General features: G+C 50.6%; 1 protein-coding gene across 1 annotated transcript in view; it reads right to left on the bottom strand.

The window, feature by feature from the left end:
* The window catches only part of ZC2HC1A (zinc finger C2HC-type containing 1A), a 33,494-nt gene extending 23,081 nt beyond the window's left edge, over nucleotides 1–10,413 (bottom strand). The window contains exon 1 of the mRNA XM_038766713.1: nucleotides 10,361–10,413. Coding sequence (XP_038622641.1) covers nucleotides 10,361–10,379 — 19 coding nt within the window. The 5' untranslated portion in view covers nucleotides 10,380–10,413. The remainder of the gene's footprint in view (nucleotides 1–10,360) is intronic.
* Nucleotides 10,414–14,415: the final 4,002 nt, after the last annotated feature.

Genomic DNA, 14,415 nt, shown 5'->3' with positions numbered 1-14,415 from the left:
AGAGACTGTGTCCCACTCCATTTGCTTGTATCCATCCCAGCGCTTACTACAGTGCCTGGCACACAGTAAGCGCATAACAAATGCTACACTAATAATAATAATAATAATAATAATAATAATAATAATAATAATAATGATGATGATGTCATTTATACAAAGAGAGAGAGTCATCAGGGTGGGGACAGTGATCATAATGGATATGGTCTGAAGTATGTGGCAGGGAGTCCCAAAGAAATGTTTTATAGCCCTGATGACACACAACCTCAAATCTTGCAGCACTGTTGAGGAGAGCTGAGAAGCAACAGCAGCAATGAGGAAGAGGATGACCCTTTAAGAGCAGAAGCTTGAGAAGATTATGATACAAGGAGACATAATCAAAAATGGTGCCGGCATCTGCAAGTAGCTAATGTAACTACCCAGAGAAGCAGCACGGCATAGTGGCTAGAGCCCGGGCCTGGGAGTCTGAAGGCCGTGAGTTCTAATCCCAGCTAAGACATTTGTCTGCTGTGTGACCTCAGGCAAGTCACTTCATGTCTTGGGGCCTCATTGACCTCATCTGGAAAATGGGGAGTGAGACTGTGAGCCCTATGTGGGACGGGACTGTGTCCAACCCAAAGCTTAATACAGTCCAGAGGAGCCCCCTCCTTCCTCTCCCCCTCCTCCCCCTCCCCATCCCCCCCATCTTACCTCCTTCCCCTCCCCACCGCACCTGTATATATGTATATGTTTGTACATATTTATTACTCTTTATTTATTTTACTTGCATATATTTATTCTATTTTTTTTAATACGTTTTGTTTTGTTGTCTGTCTCCCCCTTCTAGACTGTGAGCCTGCCGTTGGGTAGGGACTGTCTCTATATGTTGCCAACTTGTACTTCCCAAGCGTTTAGTACAGTGCTCTGCACACAGTAAGAGCTCAATAAATACCAATGACTGACTGACTGACCTTCGCTCTCAGCTCACCATCCTGCCCCGAGACTGGAATTCCCACTTTCCCTAAATCCACTTGTACCAATGCCCCTCCAAGTTTCAATGCCTCCTAAAGTACCACCTCCTCCAGGAAAGCTTCCCCAATGAAATCCAGGTCATTTCATTCCAATAGCCCATCCTCAGAACACATTCTGTATACATCTATCCATACATATATGTACACACACACACACACACACACATGTGTTTGTGCATTGCTCAATTATAGAGACACCACTTCTCCCAATTTAGTCCGGTATTTTCTCCTGGCACACTGGTTCCATTCCCTATCTGATCCTTGTCCTTCCTACTGCTCTGCCAGTCTGTAGCAGTTCCACCCAATGGAGTGTCAGCTCCCTGAGGGTAGGGGGTGTGCGGGGAGAGGAGGGAGTCTGGCCAGGGCCCCGGACAGGAGGAATGCTTGTTTGGAGGCAGATGGCGTCAACAGTGCAAAGAGCCAACGCAGGCCTCGGACCCAGGAGCACGGTCTTCCCTCCCTCCCTCCCGCCGGCCCCACTGCATTTCCAGAGGGGTCTGCTCCGGTCAACGCCCGCTCCCTCCCTCCCCTCTGAAAGGGTGGCTGGAATGTGGAGGGGCCAGAAAAGATTCATTGACCCTGGTTAAAGACAACAGGAAAACAGAGCCGGTGAGGAGAGGTTCAAGGAACCGGGGACCACTTAGCCTGGGGGAGGCCGAGGGGGGAGCACCAGGAACAGAACGGACCGTCTCCCAGTAAACACAGGATTGCAGGGGGAGGAAAGCAGCCAGCTGTCCTCCACGGCCCTGAACCCGAGGCCCCACCGGGAAGAGGAAATGGACACACATAGCAGCAGGGGACCCGGTGGTCGGACATCACGGAGGACTTCCCGAAGACGGGGCGGGATACGCCGGAAGGGGTGCCAAGGAGGACGGTTTGGGCGTCTGCAGCCCTGGAGACCTTTCACCCAACAGCGTGGCCTAGTGGGTAGAGCCCAGGCCTGGCAGTCAGAAGAACCTGGGTTCTAATCCCGGCTCTGCCCCTTGTCTGCTGTGTGGCCTTGGGCAAGTCACTTCACTTCTCCGGGCCTCAGTGCCCTCATCTGTAAATTGGGGATTAAGACTGTGAGCCCCATGTGGGACACCGACTGACCCAATTTTCCTGTAACCACTCCAGCACTTAGTACAGTGCCTGGCACATAGTAAGTGCCTAACAAATACCTATTATTATTATTAGCGCTGTGTACACAATAAGCACTCAATAAACATGACTGAATGAGTGATGATTATAATTATTACAAGGGGTGGACTCCACCCTTCTGGGATGGCTGGGTTATTCTCCGGCCAGGGGCAGCGGCCTGTGCCCGCTCATCTGAGATCCCTCCCGACTCCCCCCCAAGCTCTAAGATGGTGTTTCCAGTCTCCTTAGATGACTTCAATCCCTCCCTGGCCACTTTTCACCACCTCTGCCCTCTTCCACGCTTTTGCTCATCCTTGGAAACCAGCCTCTGGACAAACAGAACCACGGCACTCTGAGCCACCCCCCACCCGCTCAGGCACTTCTCCAGGGGAGCGTGACTCTCCCCTTTCCAGCATCCCTCGGGTGGTTCCCGCTCACAGGGTTTCAAAGACCGAATAGCGGCAGGATAAGTACAGACTAGACCTTCAGATGCAATCTTGAACCATGGTCAACCCCGCGTCACTCATGTGGATCCCCTTTTTCCTCTGCTCAGCTACTGGAGACGAAGCAAGCTCCTCGAGGGCAGGGATCGTGGCTACTAACTTTCTTGGCTCGCACTCTCCCCAAGCTCGATAAATAATGCCTCCACTGACCGAAAACGCTGGGAAAGCAGGCCTGGGACCTGGGTTGCCCGGGAGGCACTCTCAAGGCCAGCTTGGAAGAGGTGATGTCGCACTCTCCTGCTCTGTGGTCGAGCAGGCCGAGGGCCCTTGGGCCGGAAATCCGGGACTTATTTTCTGGGTCTCTGGAGAGCTTTGCTGTGGGGGTGAGCCCCCGTTTTTCACACCTCCAAACCACACAGGGTACTCCATACCTTCCTCCCCAAGGAAGACCACTGCCCCAGACAATATTCCGAATTGTAAAGCCCTCCGCAGGACTCGGCTTTTCCGGGAGACTCTCCGCATATGCAATCCTGCTCGGTCTCGAGGAATGGCGATGCTTTTTTTTTTTAAGGTATTTGTTACGCACTTCCTAAGTGCCAGGGACTGTACTAAGCACTGGGGTCGATACGAGCTGTTCGGGTTGGACAGAGTCCCTGCCCTGTGCTTTCTGTCTCAATCCCCATTTTACAGAGGAGGGAACTGAAGTGCGGAGAAGTGAAGTCACACAGCAGACAAGTGATGGAGCCAGGATTAGAACCCGGGGCTTTCTGATCTCCCCAGGCCCGTGCTCTGTCCTCTGGGCCACGCCGTTTCACTAAGGTCATCTCATCTTAGAGCCCAGCCATTTCCAATGCCGCGTTAGCCCGGTCCCAAGCCTCAAAACGCTTCCTCTGTGCCCCCCAACCTCCAGTCTGCTCTGGGCCTGCCAAGCCCCTCGGCTGAGAGCGCTAGCGGTTGGGGCTGGAGAACCTGGTGGCTGGACAGCCTGGTGGCAGGAGCTGGGGTCGGGGTCGCTTGCCTTCCTCCAAGGCAAGGGAGCCTGATTAGACCACCCAAACGCCGGGGCTCGCCTTCTCCCAGACAGGCTCGCCCCCCCCGGTACCCGGGCAGGACCTAGGACCAAAATTCCACGATACGAATTCTCCATCCCAAAATAAACCGGAAGCCAGTCGTCTCTGGCTTTCATGAACCTACAGGAACTCAGGATTTGCATTTCACCCCCAAATCGCTACTTAAATAACCGATTTTGGGACTTGTGAGGATGTGATTTTTCAGATGTTCTGACAGACTACGAAGTGGGACTGAAAATTTCCCCTACAGCCTTCGCGCTTTTCTTTGGCATTTTTCTCTAAGTCTCCAGCCCCTCTTGTTCCCACCGTCCTCTGCCTGCACTACCCGTCCTTCATCTGGTTACGACGGAGACTGCCACCATGGCTGCACCTGTTTGATTTTTCCCTCTGGGCTCTAGGCCTGTCCTTTTCCTCTCCACATCCTGAGGGTTTAGGGCTGCGGGCAGAATTCATATTGACTTCTCTCAAGTGCTCAGTACAAGGGCTCTGAACAGAGTAAGTACTCAATAAATATCACTAACTGAGGGCTTTGGCCCCAGGGAACAGGTAGGGCCTGGGCACCACCTCCTTGGTCAGCCAGTCAGTCATATTCATTGAGCACTTCCTGTGTGCAGAGCGCTGTATTAAGCACTTGGGAGAGTACAAGACAACAAAGACACATCCCTTTCCCACAGCGACCTTACAGTCCAGAGGGGGAGACAGACATTACTATAAATAAATAATTACTGATATGTACAAAAGTGTTATGGGACTTGGGAGGTCGGGGGGATGAATAAAGGGAGCTAGTCAGGGTGACACAGAAGGGAGAGCGAGAAGAGGAAAGGAAGGCTTAGTCAGGGAAGGCTTCTGGGAGGAGATGGGCCTTCAGTAAGGCTTTGAAGTGGGGGAGAGTCACTGTCTTGGATATGAGGAGGAAGGGCATTCCAGGCCAGAGGCAGGACATGGGTGAGAGGTCTCTGTACCAGAGAGCAGAGACCGGCTTCTTTCCCCTCCTCCTACATCCCAGGAGGAAGAGTTGGGTGAGAAAGTGATCTCTCCGGGAATGCATCCCTCCTTGGGTCAAGAGGGAGCACTCCCGGGAGGGCCGCCGGCTTGGAGGACGTGACAAGGAGCAGCAGGAGGAAAAGGGAACGGAGGAGGAGGAGGACAAGGAGAAGGATGGAGATGAGTCAGGGAATAGGGGCAGTGGAGGCAAATGACCATGGTGACGTTGGACTGGAAAATCTCAACGGCTAATAGATCACTTACATCTAGATTCAAAGCTCGTCATGCGTAGGGAATGTGTCTACCAACTCTGTCATACTGTACTTTCTCAAGCACTTCGTACAGTGCTAAACACATGGTAAAGTGCTCGATAAATACAACTGACTGGCCGATTTATTAAATCCCATCGGCTCAGAGTAGAAGATGGAAGGACGTCGTATCACTGCCAGCCCTGCTAATGGACCATGATCGGTAAGTGTGACTGGAAAATTCAGGGAAGCTGGAGAGAGAACAGAGTTCTTTTCCAGGGAAGTTTTGGAGTTTTGGCATTTCTTCCCCGGAAACAAAGTGGTTGGCGGGGGAAAGGGTTGTGCTTTTCATCCCAGTGGGTAGCAGCGTGGCCTGGTGGACACAGCACGGGCCTGGGAGTCGGAAGAACCTGGGTTCTAATCCCAGCTCTACCACTTATCTGCTGGGAGACCTTGGGCAAGTCTTTTCATTGCTCTGGGCCTCAGTTCCCTCATCTGTAAAATGGGGATTAAGACCGTGAGCCCCATGCAGGAAGGGACTGTGACCAACCTGACAAATCTGTATCTGCCCCAGTGCTTTGTACTGTGCCTGGCACATAGTAAGCGCTTAACAAGTACCACAATTATTATCATTATTATCAGGACAGGGTCTTTAGGCCGATGGAAGAATCGCCATTGCTCAGACACCATTTATCAATCTCTCTACTTACTTGCCTGGAGTCAGGGTGGCATGGTGGAAATAATAACAATAACAATAATAATTATTAGTACAGTGGTACTTGTTAAGTGCTTACTACATGCCAAGCACTGTTCTAACCACAGGTAGATACAAGTTAATTGGGTTGGACACAGTCCCCATCCCAGGTTGGGCTCACGCTCTTAATCCCCATTTTTTACAGATGAGGTAACTGAGGCACAGAGAAGCTAAGAGACTTGCCCAAGGTCACACAGCAGACAAGTGGTGGAGCCGGTATTAGCTCGGGCCTGGGAATCGGAGGCCCAGCGTTCAAGTCCTGGTTCTGCCTCTCACCTGCTGTGTGACCTTAGGCAAGTCACCTCAATTCCTGGTGACTCCGGTTCCTCATCTTTAAAATGGGAATTCAATATCTGTTCTTCTGCCTATGTGGGGCAGGGACTGTGTCCAATGTGATAAACGATCTATGCCAGTGCTTAGAAGAGTGCTTGACACACAGTAAGGGCTCCTCCTGGGGAACTTCCAGGCTGTGGGGGCCCTCGCTTAATCGTCATCTCGGTGTCTGTCTCCGGTGCCCTGAGGTGCCCCTGCCCACCTCCTACGCTGCCCGTCCTCTCACTGGGCTCAGCGGGCGTGGCCGGCCGGTTCAGTGGGCAATATGGATGGCAGCGGGAGGAGGACCGGGGCCCATCCACCCCCCAGCCCGGGTGGGTCCCTGTAGAGAGCGATCTCCTAGGTGGAGGGAGAAGAGGCCGGTTGGGTGGAGCTGATGGGGGCATGACGCCGCTCCGCGTCCTGACCGGCCCCGGCCCCCATCTTGGCCTCAGGCGACCCTATGACCCCGCGAACTTTAGGTCTATGAAACAGCAACTGTGAGGTGGTGTCAAAAGGTGTCAGTCGTGTGGGATCTTGAGTCTCTCCCCTCATCCCCTTTAGACTGTAAACGCACTGTGGGCAGGGAATGTGTCTGTTATATGGTCCTCTCCCAAGGGCTTACTACAGTGCTCTGCACACATAAGCTCTCAGTAAATATGATTGATTGAGCCATGGGAAGCAGCGTGGCCTAGTGGAAAGAGCACGGGGCTGGGAGTCAGAAGGACCTGGATTCTAATCATAGCTCAGCACCACTTGTCTGCTGTGCAACCTCGGGCAAGTGACTTCACGTCTCTATGCTTCGGTTACCTCATCTGAAAAATGGGGATTAAGATCGTGAGTCCCATGTGGGACATGGATTGTGTCCAACCTGATGAGCTTGTATCTACCCCACTGCTGAGCACTGGGAGAGAATGACGGTATTTATTAAGCAACACTGGGGTAGTTACAGGCTAACCACACCCCAACAGACACAGGCCCTGTTCTGCCCAGGGCTCTGGATCCAAGGGGGAGGGAAAACTGACATTTCCTCCCCATTTTACTGATGAGGACCCTGAAGTCCAGAGCAGGCCAGTGGAGAGCTGGGACCAGAACCGGGATCTCCTGACCCCCAGCTCCTTGCTCTTTCCACGGGGCCATGATGTGACAGGTGCCAGGGCCAGAATGGCAGGAAGAGAGGGAGGGGCGGCGCTGGGCGGTGTAGAAGAAAACTCGGCAGGACTTAGCAGGTCCTGAGGGGCAGAAGCACAGGAGGGAAGGAGATAGTGCGAGGTACTGAGTGGTGGGAATGCCGGGGGCCAGAAAGAAGCCTCGGGCGTATGCCCTTCCCCCTGTGCCCTTTCCAGGCAGCACTGTATCTGGTCCCCCGGCAGATCTGGACCTGAACTGGACAGCAGGACGGGAGGTGGCCCCGGCCCCAGAGCCTGGGCGGACCGGTGACACGGGACCCCAGACCCGGGCCCGGACTTTGGGCGGGCAAGACCTGGAGCCCAGGGTGGCTGGGAGGGTGGACAGGCAGGCAGGTGACGGGTGGCCCACCCCGTGGGCCTGGGCCCCGGCAGCTGGGGGCAGATGGTGGCAGCTGGTTTCCCGGGCCGGGCGGGGCCTGGGCTATGGGGTGCGGGATGAGGAGCTGAGCAGCACAGCAGCCTCCCGCTCAAGCAGGGCAAGCCCAGACCTGGCGCTCACCACACTGCATCCTCTGCCTGAAAGCTGGGCCGGGCCAGACCGCCGACGGGAGGGGACAGGAGGAGAGGGGAGCAAAGGGAAGGGGAGAGGAGGGGAGAGGAGGGGGAAGGGCTGGGAGCAGAGTGGATGGGGAGGAGAGGAGAGAGGAGGGGGAGAAATAGGAAGGGGTGGGGAGAGGAGGGACAGGCAGGAGAAAGACTGTGAGCCCGTTGTTGGGTAGGGACCGTCTCTCTACGTTGCCGATTTGTACTTCCCAAGTGCTTAGTACAGTGCTCTGCACACAGTAGGTGCTCAATACATACAGTTGAATGAATGAATGAAAGGTAGGGGAACGATGAGAAAGGGAGGGGTGGGGAGAGGAGGGGCAGAGAGAGGAGAGGAAAGGGAGTGGAGGGGTGGGGCGGGATACGGAGGGGAGGATGGGAAGAAGAAAAGACGAGGGGAGAGGAAGGATGGAGAAAAGAAGGGGAGGAATGGGGAGAGGAGGGACAGGAGGTGGGTGGAGGGGCAGGGAGGGACGGGGGGGAGGATGGGGAGAACAGCGCTTAGAACAGTGCTTGGCACATAGTAAGTGCTTAATAAATGCCATAAAAAAAAAGAGAAAGGAGGGGACGAAGGGGAGAGGAAGGGCGGGATGGGGATGGGCGGGAAGAGGAGGGGTGAGGAGGAAAGAGGAGGGGAGAAGAAGCAGCGTGGCTAAGTGGAAAGAGACCAGGCTTTGGAGTCAGAGGTCGTGGGTTCAAATCCCAACTCTGCCAATTGTCAGCTGCGTGACTTTGGGCAAGTCACTTCACTTCTCTGGGCCTCAGTTACCTCATCTGTAAAATAGGGATGAACACTGTGAGCCCCACATGGGACAACCTGATCACCCTGTAACCTCCCCAGTGCTTATAACAGTGCTTTGCACATAGTCAGCGCTTAATAAATGCCATTATTATCATTATTATTATTGTTAGGGGGCAGGGGGTGGGGCCTGAGGGGGCGGGATGAAAGGGGCAGGGCCAGTGCTCTGCACACAGTAAGCGCTCAATAAATACGATTGAATGAATATTCCATTTATTTTATTTGGTTCATATATGTTTTGTTGTCCATCTCCCCCTTCTAGACTGTGAGCCCGCAGTTGGGTAGGGACCGTCTCTAGATGTTGACGACTTCGCCTTCCCAAGCGCTATTTATTCTATTTATTTTATTTGGTTTATATGTTTTGTTTTGTTGCCTGTCTCCCCCTCCTAGACTGTGAGCCCACTGTTGGGTAGGGACCGTCTCTAGATGTTGCCAATTTGTACTTCCCAAGTGCTTAGTACAGTGCTCTGCACACAGTAAGCACTCAATAAATACGATTGATTGATTGTACATATTTACTATTCTATTTATTTTGTTAATGATGTGCATTTAGCTTTAATTCTGGTTGTTCTGAGGACTTGACACCTGTCCACATGTTTTGTGTTGTTGTCTGTCTCCCCCTTCTAGACTGTGAGCCCATTGTTGGGTAGGGACTGTCTCGATATGTTGCCAACTTGTCCTTCCCAAGTGCTTAGTCCAGTGCTCTGCACACAGTGAGCGCTCAATAAATACGATTGAATGAATGAATGAATGTTGCCAACTTGTACTTCCCAAGTGCTTAGTCCAGTGCTCTGCATACAGGACGAGCTCAATAAATACGATTGAATGAATGAATAAATACGACTGACTGAATGAATGAATATGATTGATCAATGAATGAATAAATACGATTGAATGAATAAATATGACTAAACGAATGAATGAATAAATACGACTGAATGAATGAATACGATTGGATGAACGAATGAATAAATACGACTGACTGAATGAACCATCATCATCATCAATTGTATTTATTCAGCGCTTACTGTGTGCAGAGCACTGTACTAAGCGCTTGGGAAGTACAAGTTGGCAACATATAGAGACGGTCCCTACCCAACAGTGGGCTCACAGTCTAAAAGGATAGTGGGCTCACAGTCTGAATGAATACGACTGACTGAATGAATGAATACGACTGAATGAATGAATAAATACGATTGGATGAATGAATGAATAAATACGATTGGATGAATGAATGAATAAATGCGACTGAATGAATGAATAAATACGACTGACTGACTGAATGAATAAATACAATTGGATGAATGAATGAATAATACGATTGAATGAATGAATAAATACGATTGATTGAATGAATAAATACGATTGAATGACTAAATACGAATGAATGAATGAATACGAATGAATGAATAAATACGACTGAATGAGTGAATGAATACGACTGACTGACTGAATAAATAAATACGACTGAATGAATGAATGAATAAATACGACTGAATGAGTGAATGAATAAATACGACTGATTGAATGAATGAGTAAATACGACTGACTGAATGAATGAATAAATACGATTGGATGAATGAACGAATAATACGATTGAATGAATGAATAAGTACGATTGATTGAATGAATAAATACGATTGAATGAATGACTAAATACGAATGAATGAATGAATAAATACGACTGAATGAGTGAATGAATACGACTGACTGACTGAATAAATAAATAAATACGACTGACTGAATGAATGAATAAATACGACTGAGTGAGTGAATGAATAAATACGACTGGATGAATGAATGAATAAATACGATTGAATGAATGAAAAGAAGGGCGGGGTGGGGGTTGCCGGTGGGAGCCGGGGCGCGATGAGGCGGCTTCGGCCCTTACCTTCCGGCCCCTCCATCATCGTCCCCCTGGCCGCCGCCGCCGCCTCCTCCTCCTCCTCCTCCTCGGTCCCTCAGCCGCCGCCTCAGTCGGCCGGTCAGTCAGTCATCGCCTCAGCGCCGCCGCCCGCGCTCCGGCGCCACCCGCCAACATCCCCGGCTCCCATTGGCCCGCGCCGGCGCCAGCCGCCAACATCCCCGGCCCCCATTGGCCCGCGCCGCGCGGGAGGGGCGGGGCCCGCGCGCGGCCCCAATCCCCCCGCCGCGCCCTCAGCCGCCCGGCGGTCCAGCCCTCCCATTCAATCGGTCAGCCGAACCTGCCGGTGTCACGTCGGCACCATGGCCAACAGCCGCCCTTTCCTCTCCATCCAAACCGCTGCCCTGCCGTCGTTCATTCTCAGTCTCTTTTGCGGGCTCCTCCTCCTCCCCCTCCCCTCCCCTCACTATGGGGGTTCCCCAAGGTTCAGTGCTTGGTCCCCTTCGGTTCTCCATCTACACCATTCATTCAGTCAGTCGTATTTATTCATTCATTCGGATTCATTCAGTCAGTCGTATTTAGTCATTCATTCAATCGTATTTATTCATTCAATCAATCGTATTTATTCATTCATTCAATCGTATTATTCGTTCATTCATCCAATCGTGTTCATTCATTCAGTCAGTCGTATTTATTCATTCAGTCAGTCAGTCGTATTCATTCATTCAGTCAGTCGTATTCATTCATTCAGTCGTATTTATTCATTCATTCATCCAATCGTATTTATTCATTCATTCATCCAATCGTATTCATTCATTCATTCATCCAATCGTATTCATTCATTCAGTCATATTCATTCATTCAGTTGTATTCATTCATTCAGTCAGTCGTATTCATTCATTCAGTCAGTCGTATTCATTCATTCAGTCGTATTTATTCATTCATTCATCCAATCGTATTTATCCATTCATTCATCCAATCGTATTCATTCATTCATTCATCCAATCGTATTCATTCATTCAGTCATATTCATTCATTCAGTTGTATTCATTCATTCAGTCAGTCGTATTCATTCATTCAGTCGTATTCATTCATTCAGTCAGTCGCATTTATTCATTCATTCAGTCAGTCGTATTCATTCATTCAGTCGTATTTATTCATTCATTCATCCAATCGTATTCATTCATCATCCAATCGTATTCATTCATCATCCAATCGTATTCATTCATTCAGTCGTATTTATTTATTCATTCATTCAGTCGTATTCATTCAGTTCTCATTCGCTCTCACAGCTCCAACTGTCATCTCTACGCTGATGACACCCAGATCTCCATCTCTGCCCCTGCTCTCTCCCCCTCCCTCCATCTCCTCCAGCCTTCAGGACATCTCCACCTGGATGTCTGCCCACCACCCAAAGCTCAACATGTCCAAGACTGAACTCCTTGTTTTCCCTCCCAAACCCCGCCCTCTCCCTGACTTTCCCGTCACTGTAGACGGCACTACCATCCTTCCCGTCTCCCAAGCCCGCAACCTTGGTGTCACCCTCGACTCCGCTCTCTCGTTCACCCCTCACATCCAACCTGCCGGTCTCACCTCAACACCATCACCAACATCGGCCCTTTCCTCTCCATCCAAACCGCTACCCTGCTCGTTCAAGCTCTCATCCTTTCCCGACTGGATGACTGCATCAGCCTCCTCTCCGATCTCCCATCCTCCTGTCTCTCCCCACTTCAATCCATACTTCACGCCGCTGCCCAGGTCGTCTTTGTGCAGAAACGCTCTGGGCACGTTACTCCCCTCCTCAAAAATCTCCAGTGGCTACCAGTCAACCTACACATCAAGCAAAAACTCCTCACCCTGGGCTTCCAGGCTGTCCATCACCTCGCCCCCTCCTACCTCACCTCCCTTCTCTCCTTCTCCAGCCCAGCCCGCACCCTCCGCTCCTCTGCCGTTTATCTCCTCACCGGGCCTTGTTCTCGCCTGTCCCGCCATCGACCCCCGGCCCACGTCCTCCCCCTGGCCCGGAATGCCCTCCCTCTGCCCATCCGCCAAGCTAGCTCTCTTCCTCCCTTCAAAGCCCTACAGAGAGCTCACCTCCTCCAGGAGGCCTTCCCACATTGAGCCCCCTCCTTCCTCTCCCCCTCCTCCCCCTCCCCATCCCCCGCCCTACCTCCTTCCCCTCCCCACAGCACCTGTCTATATGTTTGTACATATTTATTACCCTATTTTACTTGTACATATTCACTATTCTATTTATTTTATTTTGTTAATATGTTTTGTTTTGTTGTCTGTCTCCTCCTTCTAGACTGTGAGCCCGCTGTTGGGTAGGGACCGTCTCTATATGTTGCCAACTTGGACTTCCCAGGCGCTTAGTACAGTGCTCTGCACACAGTAAGCGCTCAATAAATATGATTGAATGAATGAATCAATGAATGAATGAGGGCTGGTGGCTGCGGCGCCCACCAGAAGTCCCCCCACACGTGCCAGCCTCCTCAGCACCCTCCCCCACCTCACCATACCCACCCCAGCATTTACAACAGGGCTTGGCACGTCGTAAGCGCTCAACAAATAATAATAATAATAATGATTCATTCATTCAATCGTATTTATTGAGCACTTATTGTGTGCAGAGCACTGGACTAAGCGCTTGGGAAGGACAAGTTGGCGACATATAGAGACAGTCCCTACCCAACAACGGGCTTACAGACTAGAAGGGGGAGACAGACAACGAAACAAAACAAAACATGTTGTCAGGTGTCAAGTCATCAGAACAAATAGAATTAAAACTAAATGCACATCATTAACAAAATAAATAGAATAGTAAATATGTACAAGTAAAATAAAATTCATTCATTCATTCATTCAATCGTATTTATTGAGTTCTTACTGTGTGCAGAGCACTGGACTAAGCGCTTTGGAAGGACAAGTTGGCAACATATAGAGATAGTCCCTACCCAACAGCGGGCTCACAGTCTAGAAGGGGGAGACAGCCAACAAAACATATTAACAAAATAAAATAAATAGAATATGTACAAGTAAAATAAATAGAGTAATAAATACGTGCAAACGTACATATATACAGGTGTTGTTGGGAGGGGAAGGAGGTAAGGCAGGGGAGAAGGGGAGGGGAAGAGGGGGAGAGGAAGGAGGGGGCTCGGTCTGGGCCCCCAGTCATCATATGATGATGATGGTATTTATTAAGCGCTCAGTATGTGCAAAGTACTGTTCTAAGCACTGGGGAGGTTACAAGGTAATCAGGTTGTCCCCACGGGGGGCTCACAGTTTTAATCCTCATTTTACAGCTGAGGGAACTGAGGCCCAGAGAAGTGAAGTGACTCGCCCAAAGTCACACAGCTGACAGTTGGCAGAGCCGGGATTTGAACCCATGACCTCTGACTCCAAAGCCCGGGCTCTTTCCACTGAGCCACGCTGCTTCTCAGCGCTTACAACAGGGCTTGGCACATCATAAGCACTCAACAAATAATAATGATAATAATAACAATAATAATAATAATAATAATAATAATGATGGTATTTGTTAAGCACTTATTAGGCACAAAGCCCTTTTCTAAGTGCTGGGGATATACAAGGTAATCAGGTTGTCCCACGGGGGACTCACAGTTTTAATCCTTATTTTACAGATGAGGTAACTGAGGCTCAGAGAAGTGGACTTGCCCAAAGTCACACAGCTGACAAGTGGCGGAGTCGGGATTAGAACCCATGACATCTGATTCCCAAGACTGGGCTCTTTCCACTGAGCCACGCTGCTTCTCACTTGTACTTCCCAAGCGCTTAGTACAGTGCTCTGCACACAGTAAGCGCTCAATAAATACGATTGAATGAATGAATCGTTTCTTCTTTTCCCAGCCCCCAACCCTCACTCCAACCCCACCTCCTTTTTTTTTAAAATGATATTTGTTGAGCACCCATTATGTGCCAGGTGCTGTTCTAAGTGCTGAGGTAGATGCGAGGTTGGACACGGTCCCTCCACCCCCACCCCCCGTCCCACGTGGGGCTCACCACCTTAATCCCCATTTTACAGATGAGGTCACTGATGCACAGACAAGTCCTCATTCACTCAT

The sequence above is a fragment of the Tachyglossus aculeatus genome, chromosome 25, assembly GCF_015852505.1.
Source record: "Tachyglossus aculeatus isolate mTacAcu1 chromosome 25, mTacAcu1.pri, whole genome shotgun sequence".
Taxonomy (NCBI): domain Eukaryota; kingdom Metazoa; phylum Chordata; class Mammalia; order Monotremata; family Tachyglossidae; genus Tachyglossus; species Tachyglossus aculeatus.
Note: the sequence above shows the minus strand (reverse complement) of the source record. Positions and strands in the feature narration are given on the sequence as shown.